This window comes from Ctenopharyngodon idella, chromosome 20 (assembly GCF_019924925.1).
Source record: "Ctenopharyngodon idella isolate HZGC_01 chromosome 20, HZGC01, whole genome shotgun sequence".
Taxonomy (NCBI): Eukaryota; Metazoa; Chordata; class Actinopteri; order Cypriniformes; family Xenocyprididae; genus Ctenopharyngodon; species Ctenopharyngodon idella.
In genome coordinates this window covers 19,136,053-19,163,951 of record NC_067239.1, presented here as the reverse complement: position 1 = coordinate 19,163,951, position 27,899 = coordinate 19,136,053, and the positions used below count along the sequence as shown (strand labels likewise).

General features: G+C 36.3%; 5 protein-coding genes across 10 annotated transcripts in view; 2 read left to right on the top strand and 3 right to left on the bottom strand.

Moving 5' to 3' along the window:
• The window catches only part of dpf3 (double PHD fingers 3), a 35,709-nt gene extending 30,810 nt beyond the window's left edge, over positions 1–4,899 (bottom strand). For all 4 annotated transcript variants that reach the window (XM_051874389.1, XM_051874390.1, XM_051874391.1 and 1 more), the window contains exon 1: positions 4,751–4,899. In XM_051874389.1, coding sequence (XP_051730349.1) covers positions 4,751–4,782 — 32 coding nt within the window. In that variant the 5' untranslated portion in view covers positions 4,783–4,899. The remainder of the gene's footprint in view (positions 1–4,750) is intronic.
• The window catches only part of zbtb1 (zinc finger and BTB domain containing 1), a 422,399-nt gene that overhangs the window by 22,631 nt on the left and 371,869 nt on the right, over positions 1–27,899 (bottom strand). The gene's annotated exons all lie outside the window — the stretch shown is intronic.
• On the top strand, positions 5,470–11,605 carry wdr21 (WD repeat domain 21). 3 transcript variants are annotated; one of them, XM_051874383.1, is made up of 14 exons: positions 5,470–5,540; positions 5,866–5,996; positions 6,487–6,542; positions 6,634–6,791; positions 7,049–7,131; positions 7,243–7,345; positions 7,679–7,822; positions 7,925–7,974; positions 8,527–8,606; positions 8,716–8,808; positions 9,511–9,608; positions 10,441–10,620; positions 10,756–10,870; positions 10,965–11,605. In XM_051874383.1, the coding sequence occupies exons 2-14, from the start codon at positions 5,899–5,901 to the stop codon at positions 11,195–11,197; spliced, it is 1,491 nt and encodes a 496-aa protein (XP_051730343.1). In that variant the 5' UTR covers positions 5,470–5,540; positions 5,866–5,898; the 3' UTR covers positions 11,198–11,605. The 3 variants fall into 3 exon arrangements, with proteins under 3 accessions (XP_051730343.1, XP_051730342.1, XP_051730344.1); XM_051874382.1 differs by having other exon boundaries at positions 5,478–5,540; positions 5,869–5,996; XM_051874384.1 differs by lacking the exon at positions 5,470–5,540 and adding an exon at positions 5,603–5,762 and having other exon boundaries at positions 5,869–5,996.
• zfyve1 (zinc finger, FYVE domain containing 1) lies at positions 11,488–21,582 on the bottom strand. Its single transcript, XM_051874378.1, has 11 exons — positions 20,186–21,582; positions 18,651–19,155; positions 18,302–18,516; positions 17,920–18,026; positions 15,701–15,809; positions 15,503–15,600; positions 15,293–15,410; positions 15,030–15,200; positions 14,766–14,946; positions 13,526–13,642; positions 11,488–13,245 (listed from the first exon to the last, which is right to left on the bottom strand). Exons 1-11 carry the CDS (start codon positions 20,666–20,668, stop codon positions 13,013–13,015), a joined length of 2,337 nt encoding a protein of 778 aa, XP_051730338.1. The 5' UTR covers positions 20,669–21,582; the 3' UTR covers positions 11,488–13,012.
• pigh (phosphatidylinositol glycan anchor biosynthesis, class H) lies at positions 22,935–24,525 on the top strand. Its single transcript, XM_051874399.1, has 5 exons — positions 22,935–23,236; positions 23,325–23,534; positions 23,626–23,709; positions 23,806–23,887; positions 23,990–24,525. Exons 1-4 carry the CDS (start codon positions 23,060–23,062, stop codon positions 23,878–23,880), a joined length of 546 nt encoding a protein of 181 aa, XP_051730359.1. The 5' UTR covers positions 22,935–23,059; the 3' UTR covers positions 23,881–23,887; positions 23,990–24,525.

The window sequence follows — 27,899 nt, the reverse complement described above, 5'->3', positions numbered from 1 at the left end:
GGGTATTTTAAAATAGTCTGTAGTGCGCCGGAGGGTAGAGAGGTGCTGATATGAATAGGGATTTGCCCTCCACAGTGAGTCGTGTGAAGAGAGAGAGTGATCCATCACAGTCAGGCTCTTTTCTGTATGTCTATGGGGAGATGAGGAGGCTGAAAACAGAAGCTGTAGTCTCTCTCTCTCTCTCTCTCTCTCTCTCTGAACACCCAGGGCACTGAGTGCACCACATTCACTCATTACATGCCTGTTAATCCAATTGACCATTAATTACTGTGCTACGTTTGCATACCAAAAAGCATTGATCATCTTTAGTGACAGAATTTAGGCATTTAACAAATTAGCTTCATTGAATCTGAATCATTAATTGAAGGCTTAATTTTTGTTTAATTGCATAAACTGTATCCAAACTATTTTTACTGTGATTTTTAGCACTGCATTATATCAGTACCATGTCAATTATCAGCAGACACTAGAGATTTTTCATTTTTCGCTATCTGTCAATATTGGTATATCTGTCAATATATACTATATAATAATATACAGTCAAACCAAAAATTATTCAGACGTTTTTTGATATTTTTAGTATATGTTTACTAGTGGGTGCAGGACACTTACAGTTCATTTATGTAAGCGAGGATAGCAAAATAAAGTAAACTGTGACATATTATACCCAAAAATTCTTCATACAGTGGACTACCAGTAAAATTGATAAAAATTTGGAACCAAAAATTATTCAGACACTTCGACCTTACCATGTTTTACCTAAGTGTTATCTGACATAATTAAGATTAATTTTTTCTGACACAGTTTAACTCTGAGATCTAGCCATATTTTATTACCTTTTTTTTTTTTTAATTATAGTGAATAAACTGTGAATGAAATGTTCAAGGTGTCTGAATAAATTTTGGTTTGACTGTATATATATATATATATATATATATATATAATAATAAAGTATAATAATAATATGTATATACTACTAATAATAATGTATACACTAGCATTCAAAAGTTAGGTCTGTAAGATTTTTTAATGTTTTTAAAATAAGTCTCTTATGCTCACTAAGGCCGCATTTATTTGATTGTTTGGTTAAAAAAACAATGGTAAAACAGTAATATTGTGAAAAATGTTATTACAATGTTATTACAACCCTATTACAACTGTTTTCTATTTAAATATATTTTAAAATGTAATTTATTCCCGTGATTTTAAACCTGAATTTTCAGCAGCCATTACTCCAGTTTTCAGAGTCACATGATCTTTCAGAAATCATTCTAATTATCTAATATGATGATTTGGTGCTCAGAAACATTTATTCTTATTATCAGTTGCCCTGCTTAATATTTTTGTGGAAACCATGACATAGTTTTTTTTTTTTTCAATATTGTTTGATAAATAGAACGGTAATGTACTATTTTGGTTTTTAGTGTTTTATTTTTATATAATTATACAAAATAGTATACAATGAATAATATGAGCTATTTACAGGTTATCAACCATAATATGAAAATATTTAGCGACCCATAAACACATAGTCTAAGTATTTAGAAGATGCCTTTTTTAATTCCAACCTGAACTCCTGAACAGCAATTCATACGTATTTTATGAGCTGGCTAATTCGTACGAATTTATACGACCTCACCCGAACGAATTTGTACCTTTTTTGCTAAATCGTACATATTTTACGAGTTGCCAGATTCGTATGAATTTGTACGAATGACCTACCCCTAATCCCGCCCCTAAACCTACCAATCACTGGGGTTTACACAAATTGTATGAATTCGTATGAGTTACGTCATACGAATTCGTATGAATTAGTCACCTCATAAAATACGTACGAATTGGTCGTGAGATAGCGTTGGGTAATTCACATGCTTGTGCCCAGAAATTGTAATTTTTTATTTGTTATGAATCTGTGAAATAATGTATGATTGTAATGGAAATGAAATGCCTTATTATTCAGCTCTGCTCTGAACATCTTTAGTCAGTCTTAAAGAGTTTGAAGCAAATCTAGGCTGTGAGGAAGCTAAACATAGGTGCCCCATCAGACTGCTGTGCTTTCATGATATCGCTCACTTTCTGAGAGAAACCCCTCAGCGGTGAATAAAGAAAGGGCCTTGAGCAAGAGAGAAAGGCCAGAAGAGCTTGAAGAACTCCTGGAGTGTGCAGTTGTCTAGCTTGCTAGCAAACGTTTATTCAAAAAAGAAAAAGAAAAAAGGAAAAAAGGTGATGTAGAGGTCTAGACTGTTTGCAAATGGATTATGGAATGGAATGGAATGAACAGAGGTACTTAAAATATGCCTTCCTTTCAGTTCATTTTTTTATGTCCATTTGAAAAGTACGCTTTTTTTTTTTTTTTGAAAGACTCAACACAAGCAAAAAGAAACAAATGCTGAACAGGATAAGAGTGTTGTGTAGTGGAGTCTATCCCAGCACAAACCCCTGTTCCTGGACACACAAAGACCTCGGGCTCAACGGTGTTTGTAGAGCAGTTGTAATGCGAAAGCAAAATGCATCCAGACAGACGAAGATGGGGGGAGGGGAACAGCCAACCGCAAACGCCTTAACCTAAAGCCCACATTCTCACCCCCTCAATTTATCCCTCTTCAATTTATATGAGACGAAACAAATACAAACCACCTGACCCCGCTCTCCAGACACTAATAAATGAATAGGCTAAATGCTGTTGAACATGGTATATATGACTACTCCTCCGTAGAAAAGAACACTTGTATTTAACAGTGGTGGGAAGTAATCTCGTTCACGACGAACAAACAACCAGACAAGAAACACATTATTTGCCAGGGCAACATAATGAGATTTAGAGAGGAAGAATAAAGCACAGCCAAAACATAGCCAAATTACACCAGCAACAGTCTTTGTTAACCAAATCCAACATTTACAAATTCTTTCATAACACAATAAGTGAACATTCTTATTGTCTTATAGCATTCAGAACAATAGCGGTGGGTAAAGGGAAAAACATAAAAGTGTGCTCAGACAGGTGTATACGGCTCCTTTTCCTGTTCCCGGTGACCCCCTGATGTCTTTTTGGTGGGATGGGAGGGGAGCTTTATGTCCATGATCTGGAGCAGATGGGGCTCCGTCTCTTGCCCACTGACATCTCTGCGGCTAGTCATCAGAACAGATGGGTACTGAGGGATCCTGGGATATTGCTAATCTGCTCCACCACAGCATTTAGAGATGGTGCATCCCCCTCAGTGTACACACTTATATAGACAAATCAGCTTGAGTTTGAATGGAGATGAATCACAAGTAACTATAATTTAGGCTGGTGTGAATTCAAGGGTGTTGTGCAAGCATTTTTTTTGGTGAGGAGGCACCAGATGCAATCCTATCTCACTTGCAAGATAAGACACGACCGAAGGAAAAAAAAACAATTTGTAAATAACATGGTTACTCTAGTCATACAATATCTTTTATATAGCATATGTAATCTGTAACCATTTTTAACATGGATATCTAAAACTTTTTTAAGTGCTTGCAGAACTGAAAATATTCCACATTTTGTCTGCTCACCATGTTATGTAGATATAGCGTAAGATAAATGCACATGTGAAATTTGAAGGGTGACGTATTTGCTTTATTGATGGCAAGGTTAATGATTATTAGACATTATACTGGAAGTAAATTCTTTTCTTTCGCCATCAAATATGTAAGACTAATTCCTTAAATGTAAGGTTTCACCTCGGGACTATACTAATTTTAACCAAAAGGTACTGACAAATACCAATAAGTAGGACAAACCCTTCTGACCTCTCCTTAAAGTTCTAATAAATGTAATCTAATAAAAGCTGGAATTCTGTCACATGGGAGAAAGCAGCTCTGCACTTCAACATCCAAACAAGAGAGAACAGGACAGTGAATTCCATTGTTATCCATTACTTGATCTTGACTTAATGAATGTTACCCTGTTTATATATATATATATATATATATAGAGAGAGAGAGAGAGAGAGAGAGAGAGCGGACACGACGCAAATATCAATTTATAGGCTATAACATATCAAACAATAACCGATAAAATATGTGCGTTAAAGAAAGTTATCAACTGAAATGAATTAATATTAAACCATAAAACTCGGTCTGCAACTTGCCACTTTCCAATTCTCAATATATAACAGGGTTATGTCTGTCCAGCAGTTCTCCATAGGCCACAGTGGGGAAATTATTCGATTCCTACTTATAGGCATTTTAGGACTATAATTCAACCGAACCGTATGATCGTTTTACTTCACAGCGTACCATCTTTATCTTTAAATGATTATTTTACGTTCTAAGTAGTTTAGCGATGACATACAGCGCGCTCGTACAAGTCATATGACAGCTCATCCCGACAGATTTCATATATGGCCAAGGCTTTATCTAGGTGTCCTGCAAACAAGTCAACGGAGTAACGTTACACTCTCAAAGCATTGCATCCGAAATAATGCTGCACTCACATTGACCATCAGAAGCTGAATGCTGAGACACACCGTTGCAATTGCAGAATGAATGTCGGAACATAAGGCTTTAAATGTATTTACTTGTGTGTATATATACATTACACACCCCACACAAAGAGAAACTACGTGGATTAAACAGTTATTCGTTTGGGACAGATTTCCTTGAAATACAAAATGCACGGTGCATACAGTTCTATTTCGAGACTCGATTTGCACCCACACTCTAAATCATGCGGAATACCACACATTTTCGAAAACGAACGAAAATAATGTTTATAATTACTTACGCTTTCAGCGGATTCTGAATGACAGTCGCCATTTTGCCACACTGTAACCTAATATTCCAAATCTCTGAGTTCTTTGGGATCGTTGTGAAAGAAAAACAGCCAATACGGACCTCTGTGTCCGGCAGTCTGGCCAATACAATACTAGGAATCAGAATCTGGGCGTAGCTTCCAAGAGCTGTCAAAATTATAAAAATTACTTCAACATCTTTACTTACACTATTTGCTTGGCAAGTTGCAGAGATAAAGTAATGCCATTTATGCGTATTGCATATATATATTTTTTTAACATTCAGGCACAGAATAAAAGCCTCATGTAGTCTTTACAAAATAGCCTTCATCTGACAGTTTTGACTAGATCTTTATTTGTATTTTTGCAGATTTCACATAATTATGCTTGGTGAATTTTATACGGCCTATTTTAAATATAAAATTGATACAGTCACAATTCAAATATTAACAATATTAATATAATTAAAACAATTAATAAAAACACTGTATATTTCAAGTACACATGTTGTTATATTGTTATAATTTTTTAAAATATAAATACATTAAAAAATCATCATATACAATATTTATATTTTTATTCATTCATTTAGCTTCAAATATGTGTGTGTAAGTCAAAAAGACCGTCCTCTGACGTGATTGACAGCTCATTATCCAATCATATTATTTCATTATTAAAAAAGTCTCAGAGTTCCACCAAGGAACAGTAAGGAGGCGGGGATTTCCTGTGTCATGTGGAAGTCGTATTTCCAAACAGGAAGAAGTCACCACGATCTATTTAAGGGTAAGTTTATTATGACTTTCCTTTTTACATGAAGTTTATAAGTTATTACGGCGCTCAGTAAATATGTGAGTACTTGTCTGTGAAAGTAACAGCTGAGTTAATATAAATGAACGAGTCACGTGAATGTTCATAATAGTAGTCTTAGCATGTTAGCTCGTTCAGCTCCATAACAAATCAGTGTTTTTCATCAGTGGTCATTTTCTTAGTAATGCTCCAAAAAACGTAGGTTTATTTTCATATGTTCTAACACCAAAAAAAAAAAAAAGTACACAATTTTTCCTCTTTATTTTAATATAAAGGTATTAATCTGATTCCTCTTATTTAGCAGATATTCTGGCATGACTCCTGGGAAGTAGAAATGAAGCGGGGATATGAAGCGAGAGGCAGGGACCGCAACCGACACCGGTCACAGTGGCGGAGGAGACACCGTTCAGCCCACGATGAGCAGGAATATAGGTAACTAACACGGACTGCGAGTCTTATCACCTTTCACGTAGACGGTCCTTAAAATGAAACTATGAAATATTTACTCACCCGCGTTCTGTTCCAAACCTGTTCTGGGGAACACAAAAGATGATGTCAAGCAGAATGACAGCCTCAGTATTATTCACTTTCATTGTTTGGACAAAAGACGCAGTCAAAGTGAATGATGAGTGATGCTGTCATTCTGCAAACATCTCCTTTTGTTCCACAGAAGAAAGTGAGTTTGGAACGACAAAAGGTGAGTAAATGTTTTTTTGAGTGAACCATCCATTTAACTAACATATATGTTGCATTTCAAATCAATGCATGTGTTCATACTAAAGTTTTGAAACCCAAAGGCAGCAGTTTTGGCAGTTCAGTTCTGGCCAGTCTAATTTTATTCAGATTATTGTTAGTTAGGCTTGTATTGTATTTATGTTAGCCGTTACCACCAACAAGCATTAATAACATCCCTTTTTTCTAGGTCTGACAGCACAGCAGGTGATGCAGGTTCATCCTCTGCATCCTCATCTGCACCAGGTGAACTTTTACTTTGCATTATCTCTTTGCACGTCTTTCTGTTACAGCATCAAAAATGATTCACTTAGCCATTAACCATTATCACTTATAGAATTGCCAGGCTTCTACTTTGACGCAGAGAAAAACCGCTACTTTCGTTTGTTACCTGGACACAACAACTGTAACCCTTTGACAAAAGAAGGGCTCCAGAAAAAGGAAGAGGAGAAAAAGAGAGCAGCACTGCTTGCAGAGGATGATGGTCCTAAGAAGGTGAGCAGAGGAAGCACTGGATATGTCCTCTAGCTATATGTACATGTATTTTATGTGGACATTCCTCGCTGCTACATTTTTTTTTTTTTTTGCAATAAATTCCAGCTTTAACATCATTCTTTGAGATACATCTATTGATGTTTTATGCAAAAGCATCTCTGCAGTAGTTGGATGGGTTTTGTAGGTAATAAATCAGTGTATTGATTTGTTATCAAGCCTATTGAAACTTTCTCCTTGATTCTCCCTATTATGCTCAGAAAGCTCCCAGGACTGGGCTGAATTCTGCATTGCTGTTACAGAAGAGACATCTAGGTCTGCTGCCCCCAAGCTCCTATTCTAGGTATGGCATAAAATAATGTTTTATGAATACAAGTACTCTAATAGATGTTTTTACCAGGAAAAAAATGGATCCCAAAATGAATTTGATCCCAAGGCTGTTCTCATTTTTTAGGCTGATCCATGAAGTGAAAGTCAGTGGAATGCAACGTCACAAGCTGGAGGTGCAGAGCTCCAACTCCACCTGCCCAAACACCGACAACTTTCATCTCATAGTTGTAAGCCTCTTGTTTAATGGGGAAAAACTTGAAGACTTAGAAAGAAAACAATGATTTCTGAGGCAACTCAGTCTATTTAAATGTATTATCAGTGGAAAAACAGCATGTTATGCTGAGGACAGGAATTTTGAGAACAGTAGAGCTTTTTTGGGTTAGTCTTTGTTTTCATGGAAATGGGGTTGTTGTTGGCAGGTGTTACTGGAGGTTTTGGCCTCCAGTTGTCTGTTCTTTGAAAAAAAATAGCAGAAGGAAGATTACGTTTTGGCGGTGATTGTGTTCTACAGTCTGACTGTGTTTTTTTTTTTTTTTTTTCCCCTGTATGCATTTTATTAGGCAGATTCAGCTTGTGAGAGGGTTTTCACAGTGAATGATGTGTCACACGGAGGCTGCAAGTACGGCATTATGAATTTCCATGGCTGCAGAAAAGGCTCCCTGTCGGTGGAGATGTGCGATAACCTTTATTTTACTAACCGCAAGGTAAGCTGTGTAGTTTAAAATTAATTCCTTTCATCAACAAACACACACACACACAAAAAAACAAGATGTTTTGTAGTAGTGAAAACTTTAATTTTGTTTCAGGTGAACTCTGTATGCTGGGCCTCTGTGACACATACAGACTCGCATGTTCTGTATCCTTCAAGCATTCCAGGTTCTAGAAACTAAAGCTTCAATTATGTTTGAGATTATTTTGAAACTAGATCTGTATTGTGGTTTTACTAGATAAACTCTAATGGTGTGTCAGTGTTCAGGAATTTTCATGCTCAGTTCATAATCAGTACTTAAAATAAATGATAATTAATCATTACCATTACCACAGAACGAATGTGGAGGAGGAGGACTTTATATACCATATGCTAATGAAATGCGAGTATTGGTATTTTCCTATTTAATTTTCATTCCACTGTATAAATTTAGAGTATGCTTAGTATGAATTTCATTGTTTAATGTAAAAAGTCTTTCTCCATTAAAATGTCACTTTGTGAATTGTGAAATACTTTAAATGTATGTCAAATGATAACTCTTAATATGAATCTGCGTATCAGTTTTCACAACACTAGCCGCTGTGCGATTTAAGATGAGCATACCTGCATATTTACTCTAGTAATGACATTTAATCAATCACCAAATAGTCATGAACATCTCTAATTGGTAAGGAAGTGTTTCTTGACGAGTGTTTTCAGATTGTGTTTGGTGGGCATTTCTCAGACGCCAGGCTGTGTAAGCTTATTACCTGCTTCTCTTTTCAGCAACTTCAATCCAGGTTCAAATCTTTTCCTTCTGGGTCTCCCAAATTTTTAAATAAAACATTTATTTGTTTTCCCTGTATTAAGCTGAAATGACTTGGCTTCTTTTTTTTTTTTTTTCTTCAGATCAACCAGGGATGCTGTGCAGTTTTAAGATCTCCACAGCTTGGTCATGTGCATGGTGTCTCAACCCACAGGCTGATAAAACCTTCAGCACCGGTGAGTTTGAGTCTGTATACTCTGTGAGTTTGTATACATTTCTGCATTTGCTATTGGAATGAATGTACACTATACTATGGTTAAAAGATTGGGGCTGGTAAGATTTAAAAAAAAAAGAAAAAAAAAGAAAGAAAAAAAAGTTTTTGAAAGAAGATGCACACCAAGGCTGCATGTATTTAAGTAAAAAATACAGTAAAAACAGTAATTTTATGAAATATTGTTTTACATTTAATCATTTAGCAGACGCTTTTATCCAAAGCGTGTATAGTAAGTGTTAGTATTAATGGGTCAAGTGTTGACGAAAAAAATGCGTCTTCAGCCGTTTCTTGAAAATGGCTAAGACTCAGAAGCTCGGGTTGAGTTAGGCAAGTCATTCCACCAGCTTGGGAGAGTTTAAATTGTAACAAGGTAAAATTGTTGCAATTTAAAATTACTGTTTTGTATTTTAATATATTTGAAAATGTAACTTTTTCCTGTGATAGCAAAGCTGAATTTTCAGCAGCTATTACTCCAGTCTTCAGTGTTATATGATCATTCAGAAATCATTTTTTGAATAGAATTTTTGTAACATTATGTCTCACTTTTGAGCAATTTAATGTATCCTTACAGAATAAAAGTATTAATTTCTTTAAAACAAATAAAATCTTACTGACCCCAAACTTTTGAACAGTCGTGAATATGTATTTTTATATGTACACCTAGGCCTTTCTCGCAGAGTGATTGTTACGGATGCTGTGACTGGACGCAGAGCAACATACCTCGCTGGAAGTGATGTTCTAGCTCAGCAGTTTGCCCTAAGGGTGAGAAGAAAGCGTTGCCTGAAAAATGAAAATTCATTGTGCTCAAGTCTGGTCCATGGCGCAGTGGGTAGTGCACATGTTTGTGATTTGAGTCCAGCCTGCATCATGTCCCTACTGCCATATATAACTTCTCTGTCTTCTCCCACTTTCCAGTCTCCCCTAGTTTGACTATAATTTAAAGGTGCTCTCAGTCATTTGTACCTCATTAAAAAAAGTTTACACCATAGACTTTACTCATAAAGGAATGAATAATTTGTGTAATCCTGCATCCAAGACACTAAGTGTCAGAACATGTCCAAGATGACAATGCAACATGAAAAGATTGAATGTATCTTTAAATGCATAATAGCCCTAAATACAAAGTCCAAGAATTATAAAATAATAAAACCATAGAATATTTTTTTTTTTCACTTTACAAAAAGGTCATATTAGTTAATGCATTAACTAATAATGAGCAGTGCATTTGTCACAGTATTCATTAATATTTGTTTACCATAGTTTACAAAAATACAACTGTTCATTCATTGTTAGTTCATGTTAGCTCAGGTCCATTTAAAATTAAAACAAATGGAACATTATTGTAGGTTTTACTCTTAAGATTTTAAAACATTCCCAAGATTTTAAAAGTAATTTTTAGTTTATCACAATATTTGATTTATTAAATTTCCATTTTGATTTATTTTTTCCAAGCAATCCATTTTCTTGACACTAAAAATTAACTTTTTTTTTTTTTTTTTTTTTTTGTAAATTTTATACATCTTCATTTTGAGTTGTTTATGCATGTGAGCAAAGATATCTGTGTGACGCTTGTGTTATGTACCTCGTATTTTAGGCTCCTGTGCTGTTCAACGGCTGCCGCTCTGGAGAGATTTTCAGCATTGACCTGCGTCAGCGTGACAGGGGTCGCAGTCATGGTTGGAAGACCAGCCGCTTCTACCAAGATTCAGCCATCACCTCGGTCCAACTGCTACAGGATGAGAACTACCTCCTCGCTGCTGACATGCTGGGAAATGTCTGTCTACCATAAACAACTAAAATTACCACACACAAACCAACCATCATGCTAATATAGGTTATGTTAATAACATTTAAAGCACTCAGGTATGAATTACATTCTTTATTCTCCCTTCATATCATCACTGAACAGATAAAGCTGTGGGATATCCGTGTTAGGCGGTCTGTCAAACAGTATGAAGGACACCACAATGAATACGCCTATCTACCCATTCATGTCAATGAGCCAGAAGGATTGCTTCTTGCTGGTACATCTTTTTCATATAACCCACACATGATCATGTAGAGCTTGTTTAGTTCTTTCACAATGCTTATACCACATCTCCTGTGTACCGTTTACAGTGGGTCAGGACTGCTACACCCGACTTTGGAGCCTTCATGACAGCCGTCTCCTCAGGACGATCCCCTCGCCTCACCCTGCAGGGAAGGACTCAATCCCAAATGTGGTGTTTTCCCCCCAGCTGGGTGGTAGTAGAGGACTTCCTGGACTCCTTATGGCCGTTCGTCATGATCTGTACTACTACTCTTACAACAAAGACTATCAGGATGGGCTGACACTGGAGGGTCAGTGTTAATAATTACCCTCTAAAAATAAGTATAAGGCTGCTGTGTGGGAAAACTACATCTTTTGTCATTTTTTTTTTATTGTCTTACTGACTGAAATGTTGCCATTTGTACCATCTGCCTTTTTATTTTTATTTTTTTTAATATATAGATTAGACCATGAGGGATTCAGAATACTTCCTTGTCTGTTATATTATCAATAGATTGATTTTGAAAAAGCTTAATAGATATATCTAAATTATAGTCGCATATAGTTACTTGAAACATACCTCCTAAATGTGCAATTTCATGATTTGTATGGTTGTTTTTGAAAGAAAAAAAAAAAAAAACATTTTACTTGAAATATGCTGGAACTTTTTGTAAAATAAGAGGGAAACTGTTCATCGTTGTTCAAAATAAATCCAGACTTCAAATCTTAACATGAATTTAACTGTTTTTGTTAAAACATTGACTTTAACCCCATTGACTTTCATTGTTTCATTTCAACAAAAACACTGAGACAAATTATATTCTTTTGTATCCTATAGAAGAAAAAAGTCATAGAGGTTTGTAACAACATTTTTAGGTGTACTGTTGAACTGTTTTAGGTACAGAAATGCATTTACTCATTTTTATTTGTAAGCCACACTCTTACAAATAACTCAAGTTTAATTTAATTAGCATACAAGGTGCAAAGAATATAAAATGATATTCATGTTTCTTATGTCTGTGTAAGTCATGTTCAGTCATCCACACATAATGCCTCACTGAGTCTATGATAACCTGATTCTACATGAGTGTTCGTTTGGCCAAGAAAACCATTTTCCTGACAGTGATAACACATACCATGGGCTAAATAAAAGCAACTACTATATAACATGAGATTTATGTGGATTGGCATCTCTTGAAAGATAATGCAGAGCCACATCATTTGTGCGGTTTCGTCATGGCTTTGTTAGGAGTAACTATGCAGTTTGATTCGGCAACAGTGGTAGTGATTCATTAAAAAGGTCCGTTTTAAAAACTTCAAACAAAAACGTCCTGCTCGAGTACACACATTTAAAATAAATGATAAAGAAGTCTTTAAATTATTCTGAAGAATATCAGATAGTTTAGCACGATCATGTGAGATCAGCATAATAGGCAGCAAATAATTGAGACAAACAGTAAAGAATCTAAAATCTACACTAGGGTTTCTTTGAGAATAAAGGAATGCAAAACAATATGGACAATTTTGCATTTTAAAAGCAAACTGACGGTAAATCTTCCGTAAAACTGAAAATTGAGCAACACAACAGGACGGTAAATAATATTACTAATATTTGTGCACCAGTCTATTGTCTCCTGTAGAGGCCTTATGTTAGCTGCCTTTACCTACAGGAAGGCCCATATGGATCTGCAGCCACAGAAATGGAACGACCATAATTTATATCTTGCACTTTTAAGCATGTTTAACATTTTTTTTTTTTTCTACCACATTTAAGCCCATTCTGCAGGTTTTCCCAAAAAACATTCGTTCCATCTGGGCCTGCCCACAGGTAACATATTGCATGGTAGACAAAGGATTGTAAAGGGTCTGACAAACATTTATTTTCCTGATGGATTTAACCTTTGAAAGAAGAAAATACGTAGGCCATTACATATGTTAAACTGTGAACAGCTCATGTAGACTTGAGGAGCATGACGTGAATGAAGTGTTGGGACAAAAAGCAGAGATGTTCCTCTTGTTTTCAACAACCAATAGGATTTATCGGTTTGAGAGCAGCGCTTCTTCCCTCCCAACCTGTACTGAAGCACTGTGGCCACATATGGGGGTGTCTTAAAATGCGGAGTGATGTTCGGTTCTGCTAGAGCTCTCCAGATTTTTGGTTGCAGGTGATGCACACCCGCACAGGATGGTCCCAACCCCTGGAGGGCACAGCCCGGCGATCAGGGGAGCAGTCGTTACACACTCCTTGTCCACATGCACGGCAGTGATGGATAGAGAGACGGGCATTAAATTCACGCTGGCACTGGTAGCAACAATGGATGTCTTGGTCAGGGACCCAATATGCTGGACGGGCGGCATCTTTTACCAGACCTAGTAAATGCACAGGTGCATTTGATCATTTGTATATATTGATATTCCAGTGCAAGTATGTAACTATGATGAAATTAAAATGCTTAAACCTAAAGATCACAGAACAGGTTAGTCGAACAAGCCAAAGGTGTATTAGTAATATTATATCTATTAATTATAAAAACATTATAATAAGATTGATACTCAACTGTATTTCCAGTATAATTTCATATTAGTATTAACTGTTCATGTTAACATTTTCGTAGGCTCATAAAACTGTGAAATACAGTGAAGAACTCACCAAGAGGGATGTCTATGGCAGTGACTACTGCCCCTAATGTGTTCTGAACAGCTTCTCCCACCTTCCTGGCAATCAGAGTCCCACCTTCCTCCTCTTCCAGCGCTGCATCCAGCAATTCTGTGTGATACCATCATTTTGATATTATTCATATTATGAATTGAAATAATGCATGTTTGTCACAACATGTTGCATCAGTGTCTTATACTAAGTGTGCAATACTTTCAAAGTTACTGAAACCAGTAAATCAAGCATTGTTTTTTGTGTTATTTTTTATGTGTTTCACATCTATCTATCTATCTGTCTGTCTGTCTGAGAGATACTACTATGCAAAAGTTTGTGACCAGTAACATTTAAGATGTTTTTAATCAACAAGGATGCGTTAAACTGATCAAAAGTGATCGTAAAGACATTTGATTTATTTATTATTTATTAAAGCTGTTCTTTTGAACTTTTAAACTATTTTTGAACTTTTCATCAAAGAATCCTGAAAAAAAAAAATCACTGTTTTCATAAAAATATTAAGCAACTGTTTTAAACATCGTTAATAAGAAATGTTTCTTTAGAACCAAATCAGCATATTAGAATGATTTATGAAGTATCATGTGACACTGAAGACTGGAGTAATGATGCTGAAAATTCACAGGAATAAATTACATTATAAAATGTATTTAAAAAAAATATTTAAAGCTGCAGTTTGAAGTTGCCTCTTTGTCACCATCTCTGTTTGAAACCTGCAATTGTAGTTATTTGCAGAATTATCATCTTTACATGGGTTATGTACTTGCTCATATTGATTTTAAATAATTTTTAACCAAAAAAAGTTACGGACAGCAGCTTTAAAATAATAAATATTTTAAATTGATAAATATTTCACAATATTACTGCATTTTTTATTAAATAAATGGCATAAAAAACTTTATAAAAAAGTCTTACAGACCCCAAACTATTGCAGTAAATATAGTGTGTGTGTGTGTGTGTGTGTGTGCGTGCGTTTTTGTGATTTATGAGGAGATAAATTTGTATAATGACATGGGTATTACACTGGTATTACGATGTAAACATGAAATATGAGGACATTTCATGAGTCCTCATATTTAAAATAGCTTTAAAAACATACTAAACAATGTTTTATTAAAAATGTAAAAATGCATATTTTTTTTTTTTTTTTTTTTTTTGTGTCTGTATATATTATTGAATATGCTCTAAAATGTTTCTGTCTACCATTCAAAGTTTAGTCTACCTTCTGAGATGCCTCTGTTTTGAAAGCAGGCATCACAGACTCGCACAGGTGCCAGGCCCCAGCCTCTCTCAGGAACTGGCCGTGTCTTAGAGGAGCAACCATCACAGAAACCTTCTCCACAGGCCCGACAGTGGTGCTTTGTATCATTATCCTGGAATCCCTCTCCACATTTATAACATCTCTGGAAAAAATATATACTCTTCTTCAGTGAAGACTTCTCTTCATTAAAAAGGCACATAAAAAAAACCTAGCATTAAAACTCACAAGGATGAGAGAATTGGGCTTCCAGTACGCAGGAGCAATCTGGTCTGTTAACCAGGCGGTGACAGCTTTGGCAGGCTTGACGCTTAGCTCTGAAACAGACTGAGCCATATAGTTCACACCATCCAGCAGCCTCTGCGCAGCATTGTTGTTGTCCTTCAGGAATCCATCGGACTGAGACAGAAATATGAACGTGAATAAAACTTGTTCTTTGTGCTATTTAAATGGACATGGGAGGGGAGGGGGGCACAGCAGATTTCTCTCACCCCTGGCCAGACATGCTGGATCTCAGTCCGAACCACTGTATCAACAGGGTCCTGGTTCCCATACCAGTATTGCCTACTTCTATAGATCACAGAGCAGTTTGGGCACTCGATCACATATCTACAAAGAAAAAACCCAACTCAGTCCTGTACGTCTAAATGAACTGAACTAAATGCACCTTTGTAGAACTATAATCCAATAACACCACTCACCCTGACCAGGCGTATATGGCCAAACCAAACCAAGGTGAGTCAGAGGATGCCGTCGTCTTTGGAACCACAATCACCTCTTTGCCGCTCTCATAACAAGCCTGGAATAGCAGGTTAACACACATAATGTCAGACCTGGGCAGTCACAGAATATGTGTAGCTGGTAAGGTCAGGTCATGTGTTGCATTGTTTAGGACCTACCTTGCAGGTATAGATGCGATTATCGTAGTGGGCTGAATAGCGGCAACGGTGTTTAGCCTCATGCGCCACACCCTCTCGTAGGTGATTCATGCTGTTTTTACAGCCTGAGCTAAAAAAAAAACCCCAAAGAGTTAAAATTGCTTTTGTTGATATATGTAATTCAGAACAGGCTTTAGTATGGTGTACATGCAAGGAATTTTCCACCTGCATTACACGAGTCAAAACTGGCACAGTCAAACATCTAATTACTAGTTTAGCCACCTGAGTGGCGCCGCACAAATAACTTCTTTTGAAGGTTTTTTTTTTTTAATCAATTTTAAATTACTCAACTGTAAAAAAACAACTTTGTTTGGGAGTTAAAAATATAAAGTAAGTGACATGTTAGCATCATAACATTTGGCAATCTATATAATCTAAGTGAAACTAGTAAAAAAACAAAATATGAATCAAATATTCATTTTTTACATGCTAAAAAAGTTGCTCAGGAACTTCAGTGAACCCTTTTGAGCAATGTCTTAACTGAATCTGTGTTGTCTTTAACATTCATTCAAAGGTTACAGGACCTCATGGAATCTGAACCTGCAGAAACTGAAACAAATTTTACATATAAAGTATACATCCCCATTCCTTGCATGTTCATTTATTAAATATTTTGTCTAATTTAATCAAGCCTTGTTTATTTATTTAAATTCAATCCAGATTCTGTCTAGGCCTTTGTCAGAATTAACCAAACTGCTAATATAACGTAACAGTTATTTGATATACACTACCATTCAAAAGTTTTCATAAGAAATACTTTAATTCAGCAAGGATGCATTAAATTGACCAAAAGTGACAGTAAATATATTATAATGTTATAACACATTTCTATTTTAAACAAATGCTGTTCTATTGAACTTTCTATTAAAATAGAAAACTGTTATTTTAAATTGTAAAAATATTTCACAATATTACTTTTTTTACTATATTTTGTTCAAAGTCAAATAAATGCAGCCTTGGTGAGCAAAAGAGACCCCAAACTAGAGTATGAGTATGTACTTAACTCTTTCCCCAATAGCGTTTTTTTTTTTTTTTTTAAGTAGCATTTTTGATAATTTTCACAAAAACTTTCATGGCACCCAGAATGTTTTGTTGTATGAATATCGGAATATGCAATATATCAAAAGAAAGAACAGAGCCTCTGCTTTTCAACAAACAAAAACGTTTTATTCTAGTGTCATGCATTCTTTTTTTATCAACACTTGAATGTGGGCATGTTTCATTAAAAAAGTAAAATTTTAAACAAAAAGATGAGAAAAATCATGGGTTTTTTTTTTTTTTTTTTTAAAGGCTACAACATGCATAATCAATGCTTTTATCACTTGTTTCTGCTCCTTTTTATGGAAGCTTGTTTCTGCCACTTAATAAAAAATAAAAAGGATAATTGCGACATTTTATCTCACAATTCTGACTTTTTTTTCTCAGAATTGCGAGATATAAACTCGGAATTGCGAGAAATAAAGTCAGAATTGCAAGAGAAATAAGTCAGAATTGTGAGATAAAAACTCGAAATTCAGACTTTTTTTCCTCGCAATTGTTTATATCCCGCAATTCTGACTTCCTTTCTCAGAATTGTGAGATATAAAACATTTTGAGATATAAACTCGCAAGTCCAAATTCTGAGGAAAAAAGACTGACTTTTTTTTTTCCTCAGAATTGTGAGTATATAACTCACACTTCTGACTTTATAACTCTCGAATTCTAAGAAAAAAAGTCAGAATTGCGAGATATAAACCCGCACTTCTGAGAAAAAAATTGCAATTTTATATCACACAATTCTGACTTTATAACTTGCAATTGCGAATTTATATCACACAATTCTTAGAGAAAAAAAAAAAAAAAATCGCAATTGCACGAAAAATATCATGAGATAAAAAGCAGCAATTATCTTTTTTATTTTTTATTCAGTGGCAGAAACAAGCTTACATACTTTTTTTGCCTGTGTTTTCATCTGGAGATTTTCTACTCTTTCAAAAGATTTTTAGCACCCCCTACCATATAACAGCGAAAAGACAGCAAGCCAGAAAATTCAGTCAATGACAGGGAGGCATTTTCTCATAAATTACAGAAAATTCTGTCAATGGTGGGGAAATAGTTAATTGTATATGAGAGTTGCTTTTGAAAATGCTAAACAGATTTGGAATCAGGAGCAGCGTGACTCCTGAGATGTAAAGACTTACCCACAGCTGAGGCAGATGCTAGAGCAGGTAAAGTATTCATCTGGAAAGAAAGAGTTGCTTGCCAGATGCTCATCAGGAATCTCTCCACTGAAGCACTCACTCAAAGCCTTGAGAACAAGAGCATGATACATTAAAATCTATAACTGAAAAATAGCACACGTGTCTCTTGGAATATTTCAAGGCCAGAGCTAAAGATTTGTAAGCAGTCATCTAAGGAAAACAAACCTTAATGGTTTAAAAAAAGAATAGAAAAAAATGTGTCTTCTGCAGATTTTTGGACAAAGTAATAGTAAAACCAAGTACTCAACATTTCAAACCAACATTTCCACCCTTTCATGTCATTCATGAGCTAAATGTGGGACTGAGCTAAAAAACAAATTACCTGCAAGGCCTTGTAGATGACACCGGCAGACCGTGGAGATCGTGTAGTGTTGTTGTCTAACTGCTGCTCCACGCTACGCAGCAGACCGCTGAAGTCAGTCGGGGGGTTGTGGGTACGAGTGCCCCGGTACTGAATTGAGCTGAATGCTTCTGGAAAGAGGCCAAGCTTTCTGAAACGTTCCTGAAGAAGCCGCTCAGCTGATTCTGATGGCTTATCTACAGTGCACAAGAGAGAGCGGTAATAAGCATTCATTATTTTGCTTACTTTATCTATTTCAATGTAATTTCTAACTTATTGTTTTGTGAATAGGACAGAAAAGTGGAAAACATCCAAAACTTGGTGAACTGACCTGAGCCTAATAACTTGGTGTGGACAGTCTCATGGAAGATTATAACAGCAGGACCCAGAGTCGAAAGGGGCACATCCAAACCACAGCGGGCAGTCGTAGCTTTCAGCTCCTTCGTAAAATGCTTTAGATATGCATCTGACGCATCCCCAAGAAACTTGAAAAGATCATCATGTAGCCGGTCAGCATGTGTGCGATAGATGACCAGATCAGACACTGCAAGCACCTTCAGGAGGAGGCGGGTTCGCTGTCCTTGGTTCGTTCCTGCCCCCAGGAGTCCCTCTGTGTCAACAACCACCACCTTATGAACAGGGTCCAGTGCTGCCCACACCCCAACAGTGCAGGAATCCTGGGTTGGGGATGTCTTGAACACTTCACGACCCAGAAAGAAAGTGTGATTGAGGGTGTGGGATTTGCCCTCTCCAGTATTGCCAAAAATGGACACCACCTTCAAGAGCTCCTCAGGCCTGCAGCCTAAATTCCTCACAAACTCCTCCTCATCCTTCACCTGTTCAGGTTAAGGAAATAAACATAAGCCATATACTTAAGCAACATCATACAGTTACGTAAAACAAAAACAAAAAAAACAACTAGAAAAGAAGAAAAGCATAATGCTTTGACTGTCACAATGCAACGCACAGATTAAAAGCCAGTATGGAACTTGGGTCGAGCAGAGCGACAGTGAGTTCCAGCTCCCCCTCTCTGAACATTATGAGTGGAGTTTGACCTAGTCCAGCTCCACCTCTGTGGACCTAATGGGTGGAGTTATGTTTAGGGCTATGGGTAGGGTTAAGGTGTGGTTGTGCCGTCTAGCTCCACACATAATGTCCAGCAAGGGGGGGCTGGATGTCAAGCGTGTCCCCCATGTGTAAAATCATGTTCCGGGTGGTTGCGGTGTCCTGCTCGGTTGAAATCGCATTCCAGGGAGCGGGTTCCCCCTCAGCTGAAATCGCATTCTCGGTTGGGAATCTCAGACAGGTCTGGGGAGTATTCAAGTGTCGGGCCTGATCAAGGAGTTCTGTAATCAATCCGCTCCAGATCCACTCCATGATTTCCACTTTCCACTCAGAGAAACCTTGCTCTGAGTGATCATTATCTGTGTATCATTCGTTCTTTTAATAGTCAATTAAAAGCCAAATTCAGAATATAAAAAAAGGACTCATTGTCATTATTCATTTACAAATACAATATTAATAAAAAAAGAGGATTTTTCTATTTTACACTCAAGTTAAAAATGGGATGTGAGGAAAAAACCCTACAGTGGAAAGTGGACCGGACCCATGTGTCGTTTGTTCCTTTAATATTCAATTAAGAAACGAATTGAAAGAACGGATTATAATGGATTGAGAGAAAATGCTTAAAATATTAACTCATATTTGTTGCAAAATCACACAAATCAAAACAAGAAAGAGCCTTTAGCTCCAATCAAATAGCTTCATTTCCGTACTCGTTTAACGCCGCTCTGCCAATCAAATTTAAGGACCAGAACTGACTGTTATATAAAAAGCAAAACAGTTGTAAAGTACAAATAGAGTTACCTGCATGTCTTCCTTTTCATCCACCAGAAGAAAGCTGACGACTTTCTCCAGTTTAGCTTTCAACGCATCCAGCTGTTCATCTCCAGTGCTGCAGTTCTTCTCCGCGGGTTTAGAGGGAGGGTAGGCTGTGAGAGGGTGCTTTCTTTTACTGACCCCGCTGTGAGTCCGCTTTTGACAGTCCAAACACAGGTTGATTTTACATCCCTGACAGCGGACCACTGCTCTCAGCCGCCCCCCGTTCGGAACCCCCCCGTCCCCTTTACACGAATCGCAGTAGGGTACGTGGCCAGGTGCGATTCGGATCCTGTCGTGGTTCCTCATGCGCTCCTGACGGTGGAGCTCCAGCTCGCAGCGGATGCACTGCAGGCTGCCGCATTCGTCGCACTCAAAGGCGGCCTCGTCAGAGCCACCGCAGGCGTAACTCTCCTGACAAAGCAGGACGCCGTTCAACCCCTTTTCCACTGACGAGCCCTGACCGCTCATTATTTACGTCTAAATATAATAGCGAGGTAGCACACCGAACGGAAGCAACTGAATTTAAAGTACTAAAAGCTCTCTGTAAATATACTGACTGGTTATTCCTCTGAAAGTTGAACCAACTACAACAGAGACCAACCTAATTGTACAATCAACAAGAGAGATGATATATACCTCATGAATAATGCATTTGAGTTCTTATACAAAATATCTCACTCGTTTGTCTTGAATTTCATTGGAATCCTAAATGTGATGTGTCAAATTATGACACTGGCTTAAAATCAAATATTCAATATGAACTATAAATAGATCAGTTGACATCCGTATAGCACTGGCACTAAGTCAGACTTGTCTAGCTTTCTGGCTGATTTAAAAGTGATCAAGCAGTCTAAAGTGTCTAAACTCACAAACTAAAAGCAATAACAATCGAAATGTATTTATTGACAGACGTAAACACTAAGAAAGCATCTATATTCGAGTACTGTTATCGTCCTGGGCTTTTGTTACTCAGGCTAACTAAGATTAGCATACGTGTCTGGAAAATCTCCTCCAATTTCAAAGACTACAGATATTAGGGGGTTAGAAATATGATTTCTGCAGCTGAATTAATAAGTATTTAGTATCGTACAGACTGTCCTTAAAGTATGTTCACCCAACAACACATTGATCAACACAGCTTTGACCGAACAAAACAAGCTGATTTCGAGCCAGAATCACACCGCAGTCTTCATCAAACAAGCCGCTGAATTCCCTGAAACATCGCACACGACAACGACTCTTTGATAAACACAAATTAATAAGCCGGTTGATGTCAAGATAACTGTTTTTTCCCCACCAGCTTGTAAAACGATTCCCCTCCCCGGTAGATTCGGGTGAATGTTGTTGCCAGGTCAGATCAGCTGATCGGCTTGTTTTCACTGTAGCTGCAGTCGAAGGTTACCAAACGCAAAGCCAGATGGGAAATGGAGTCCATTCTCTACAAGCAAAATTTACATGACATGACATAAATTCAGTTTCAGTGTTAGGATGAGGAGCGGTTAACAGATATAAGATATATGTTTTCAAAAATGTTTTGGGAGCATATGAGGAGACAGAATAATAACTACATTGGGCATTCCTATCTGAAAAAGAAGTGCACTTAATTGTATTGAATGTGCACTTGTAGTAGGCCTAGTGTACTCCGAATCTTAAAAGTATATTAAAAAAAAAACTGTACTTACAGATAATATAATATTAATTACAGCCCGCTTAAGTGTACTTAAAGATAGTACACATTTCATGACTGTTTCTTAACACACTTAAGTACACTTTTGAAATGTCAAATTAAATGTTTTAAGTAGCCTACATTTTAAAATTATGTTTTAATCTCTTTTATTGTGCTTTATAAAAGTACACTTGTTTTGATGTGTTGACTAACATACTAAAGCACATGTAGCCTAAATTACTTGATTATGATTGTGTTATTTGGCATCACATTTATACTGTTAATATATTTTAAATGTAGGCTACTAAATTGCAACTTCATGTGTATACAATAAATACATGACCTAAAAGTGTCATTAGAAATGGAATTAAAGTATATTTAAGTGTACAATAAATGCTTGATAGTACATTTGTCAGTACACATTAACCATATTTCAAAGACAAGTAATTATGAAATTACATATAGCTAGCCTAAAGAAGTAGGTTACTAAGTTCTACTTAAGTATAAAGAAAATTATTAAAATGTATGCTAAAGTGCCTTCTGTCTTTCTACACATAAGTCATTGTATGAACTATGTTCAGGGTAGATAACATATTTTACTTTTCTGAGGGACAGACTACAGATATCAAAACATTTGTCTTAGGCTATGACTGTGAAAATTCAACATGATAGAACCTGTATATAGCCTACATAAATCTTGTCTCATTTTTCACAAGTTATTTTTATTATTATTCATTTATTTTGGAAACATGTACTGTATTTTCAAAACATGGTTGACACCCATGTACACAACAGTAGCCTAGCTACAGCTACAACCACTCATCTATATAAATGTCATTTATAGCCTATAGATAAGTGGCTACAACCCAAATGAACAGCCTCTCTGTTCCTCAGCATCATTATCATTCACGTAAACTTAAATAATAGGACTATCTACCATGAAAACGGCCCATTATAACTAAAATAATAATTAAGGTCAGTTAGGTAAACTAATCTTAGATTTGTAAACCGCAATTCTCCACACCCCAGTCCAGTAGGTGGCAGAACTACATCTGTATACTAATTTGCCACCGCCACACTGTAAGAAGAAGATTCCAGCGTCTGTTGACAAATGACTGTCGAAGTAAAGCTAGTTAAACTCAAGTCCGTATTCACATAAAATTCTGACAGCGAGATAACTAACAGTGATCAACATGGCCGAGGAAGAGTTCACAGACATAAATGGCAACTCGATTTCTTTAGACTGCCAAACTCACTCAGCTTTCTGCAGAGAGTTTACTGTCACCTCACCGAAACTGTCCTTGCGCAAGGTGATGGTGTACACCTGCTTTATATGGTTATTTGCTTATGGTATATTTTTCTTTACCGAGGTAAGAACGTTTTATAATGCAAATACGAACATATTTCTAATACTAAAATGATATTATTATACTTCTAATGACTTATATTAATGTCTAGAACACTGCTGTCCTGTCGAGTGCCATTCTCCTCACGCTGGCAGGGATGATGATTCATATTCACTTTGTGAAGGTGGACCATGAGACCCTTCTCATAATCGGTTCCCTCGGCGTCCAGCTGTCTTCATCTTACGCATCTGGACGAGAAAGCACGACCTTCATTGAGATGAGCAAGCTGAAAGACATTGTCATCAACGAGGCTGTTTATATGGTAAACGCACAGTATTTGACCCTGGTGCATGATGGAATTTGTGATCTAAAAATCAAGTAAAAAAAAAAATATTCATCTCGTATGTTTCTAGCACAGCATTATATACTATCTGTGCATTCTGATCAAGGACCCAGCAGAGCCTGAGACAGTGGCAAGTGTTGTCCCTCTATTCCAGGTATGAAGCAGCTGTTGTTGTTCTATTGCAAAAGCATGATTATAGGAATCTTTAGCATGTCACTTTGTAAATTAACACATTACATTCTTCCTTCAGAGTTCAAAGCCTCGGCTGAATTGTTTGGTTCAAGTGTACAGGAGCTGTCAAGAGATTCTAGAACAGACCAGATGACACAGAGGTATTGGTTCATGTTATGGGCTATACTATAAATGTTTTACATAACTGACATAGTTCTGTGTCTATATATATGTTTTATGACTCTATTTCTTTTACTCAACAGAGTCTTCCTTTGAAACAGGATAAAGATTGGAAACCCACATAATGAACCATAAGCGTATTGTTGGTAGTATTTGTATTGTTGCCTACACTACATCTTTATGTTACATATAGTAGTTTGTTAGATACGTTTTGCATCCACAAACTTAGTGGCTACAGTAGTCTCACCTTATTTAAAAACGTTATTTTATGGTCAGACATTTTGTATTTCTCAGTGCTTTTATTAATTTTCATTGAATATTATAGCTGTTTGTTTTTTTCCTCAATGATTCTGTCCTTAAATAGCCACTAGGGGGACATGTGTGCCAATTTTTGGAAACTGGAACAAAATTAGTTTATTAAATATATTAATGATGGTATTTCCTCTTTGGTACTGTTTTAACCATATGTCATTTTAATTATTAATGTTTGATTTTAATTTATTTTTTCATATTAAAGAATCAAAATGAAAACAACATAAACCCCTTTTATTAAAATTAAAATTGCAAATGCTCATTTGCTTGATGAATAAAAACAATACAGAGATTTTATTTAAAAGAAGTATAGAGAATCAATGTATTATTCAGCTATTAAAGCAGATCTTATTTGGCCACCATTGTTGTGGGTCACTTGAGGGATTATGCTAATCCACCTCATTCGCTTTTTGGTAGGTCAGCATTTCATTGTGTTCCAGCTTTTGTCAGGATGTCTTGTTATCCAAAGCAGTTTATGTCCGAGAGTTAGCATACAGGTTCAACTCACTCTAACTGGATGGAGTGAGTTCATGTGAGCTCTTTTTGCAGAATTCAGAGCACTTAGTTGGTGATTTTTTTTTTCTTTCTTATAAATTATATAGTTGAATCAATTATTTTATTGGTGTCCGAATTTATGTTCAAATACTGTGAATACCAAGTGGAAATATATACTGTGGTTTCCTGTTCATAGTAAATGCTTTCTAGAGGTCAGACAACAGAAGGCAAGTGATCCTTTTTTGCAATATCAGTTTCATAGTATTTCTGGGACGCAGCTGTTGTGAACATCCATCACACTAGTACTTACTAAATCTTACTGTCTTCTGTTGTTTCGTGGAACACAAAACTATTTTTTTTGTTGTTGCTGTGTTTACCTTTTCTTATAATTCCACTAATCTTTACATATTCTGAGGAAATGTTTTCCAAGTCACCTCTGTATTATTTAAATTGTCTGTAATTTCCTTATAGGAACTCGCTGCCTGTTGCATATAGACAAGGGTTAGAGTTGTCATTCAAGTTTACCTGTTTGGGAAAAGGAAAGAGAAACCACCCATATTTATTTATATTCATGCTGCTTTGTGTTTACACACAATGAAACATCCCCTTCACTTTTGAAAGCAACTATCAACAATGATTAAGAACACTGATTACCCTCTAACTTAAGTGAATATTCTGGGTTCAGTACAAGTTAAACTCAAATAAGAGCATATCTGTTGATTTCAGCAAATTCACTCATTTTCTTAAATAAAGAAGCTAAAATCTGAGTTAGTGAGGTAATCTGGTGAGGGACTTACAATGGAATTAAGTGGGGTGAATGTGTAAATGTAGCTATAGTATAGCCACAAGATATGAATAATATTTATGTTAACATGACTGTAGTGTAAAAAAAAAAAAAAAAAAATCCGATTACTAACATTTTCTATGTAAAGTTAGCCTGCCCCTCAAAACAAGTGCTTTTGAAACAGTAATATTCTAAAATATTATTAAAATTTTAAATAACTGTTTTCTATTTTCATATATTTTAAAATGTAATTTATTGCTGTGAATTTTCAGCAGTCATTATTCCAGTCTTCAGTGTCACATGATCCTTCAGAAATTATTCGAATATGGTGATTTGGTGCTCAAATAACATTTCTTATTATTGTTATTTTTAAAGCAGTTGTGCTGATTAATATTTTTGATACAACATTCATTTTTCAGTATTTATTCAGGATTCTTTGATGAGAAAAAAAAAAAAAAAACAGTTTATTTGAAAGATTTTTTTTGCAACATGTCTTTACTGTCACTTAGATCAATGTAATGCATCCTTGCTGAATAAAAGTATTAATTTCTTTCAAAAAAATCTTACCCTATGACCCCAAACTTTTGAACGGTAGTGTATATCCAGTTTACAACTTTGTTTCCACAGCAACATAAAACAAACATAAAAATGACAAGAACAGCTTTACAACTCAAATGATTATAAAAATATAAACTTTGAATTTCTGCTTTTAAATCCTGCATAAATTGGCCTCTTTTGCTTCATTTCTCATTGTAACCTTGTTTTATTTTTTATTTTTTTAAAGAAAAACTAAGAAAGAGTCCAAAAAAATTTTTTTGCGAATATTAACATTACGCTGCAAATGCTGTTGATTGGGCTTAATTCGTATAGAAGTCATGCTCGAGCTCGAATAGAACCTAAAGGTCAGAGTTCAGAGAGCTTGTTGTTATTCAAATACTGTTTCCCATGTAGCATTGCTTCATTCCCCTCTGACCATTTGGAATGACCGTTCCCATAGAGGCTGTGAAAACAACTGAAGGGTTTAAAATGATCCTGTTAGGTTGCTGTGAAGATGCTCCTGACAGGATAATCATCCCTCCCGGAGGTGCGAACCTCCCAGGAACTCTGCTCGGGGGGTGTCGGTGGGGGTTTGACTGTCCTACACCCTCCAGCCACCCAACGGAGCACATCATAAATAAGTCGTCCACCATCAGTACTTTTCCAATGAATTAAACTCACTATAACAATAAAATATCGGTGTTTAGCTGCTCGGATTGATGTGTTTATACTGCGTCCTTCTTACCCAGATAAATGACGTTAACCACAGTTTATATCTTTGTATACATAAACACTCCAGAGGCACGTGAGCTCCCTTGGTTTATAAACTAAAGTACTCAAGTGATAAAACTTGGCATTTTCAGCTCAAGTGGGAGGAAGCCTTCTTAGTGACTCTGTTTTGGACTTTTACAAGCAAAGGATGTTGATCATACCCTCTCATGAGACTGTTTTAATGTACATTAGTTCAAGTATTTAAACAGAAACCCCTCATCAGCGGAATTTAATGGCTACATCTGATTGCCTGAAGGATGGGCTGTTTTTTGGAGGGAAAAACAGTTGTGTGGGAAGGGTGCAGGAACCCCGCTGTGATAGGAGTTCCCCTCCCGGCACCACTTTGCCTCCCTGTGGACTTTTACTATGTTCTAAGGTGTAACATTCACAGGCCATGAGGCAACACAAAAACACCATGGTGATAGAATATGGACCGCTCCAGCAACTCGATTCTCCAGCTGTAATCTTCTTGTCAATGGCCACTTTTTTTTTTTTTTTTTGAATGCAGTCGCTAACTCGTGAGTTGGATGTGCTTATATTACCCAGAAACAACATAAACCCTCCCTAAACTATGTATGTGTGCTTTTTCTATTGTGTAATAGTATATGCAAATAGTGCTGAGCAACACAATCTGGAAAATCTCACTGAATCTGATTACAGATATGCAAAAGTAGCAAACTTGTTCAGAAGTAAACCAGGATGTAAAATAAATTCAAGAGGGCATTATAAAGCCTTTAAACAGGAGAAGGATTGATATTTCTACCCAGGAAGCTATACTGCTGTGCTTTTTCAATGCTCTCCATCCCCCATACCTCTCTGAATAACAAAACTGTTACTGGAACTTCAACCAGAAAGCCCACCCCTTCAGCCTCAAGTTTTCACTTGAGTTTCTAAACTCTCCAGCTTCTCTTGATAAAGTGTGCTGAAACGTTAGGACAGGTGTTGCGGCTATGCGTCTTTTATCACCTGAACTGATCCATGGGAATGTGGCTGCGGCTTTCGCCTCGCCAATTTACCAATTTATTTGTTAAAGTTTTAAGCTTGTCATCTGTAGCCTAATATAAAATATTGTCTTTTTTTCAGTTTTCAGTCAG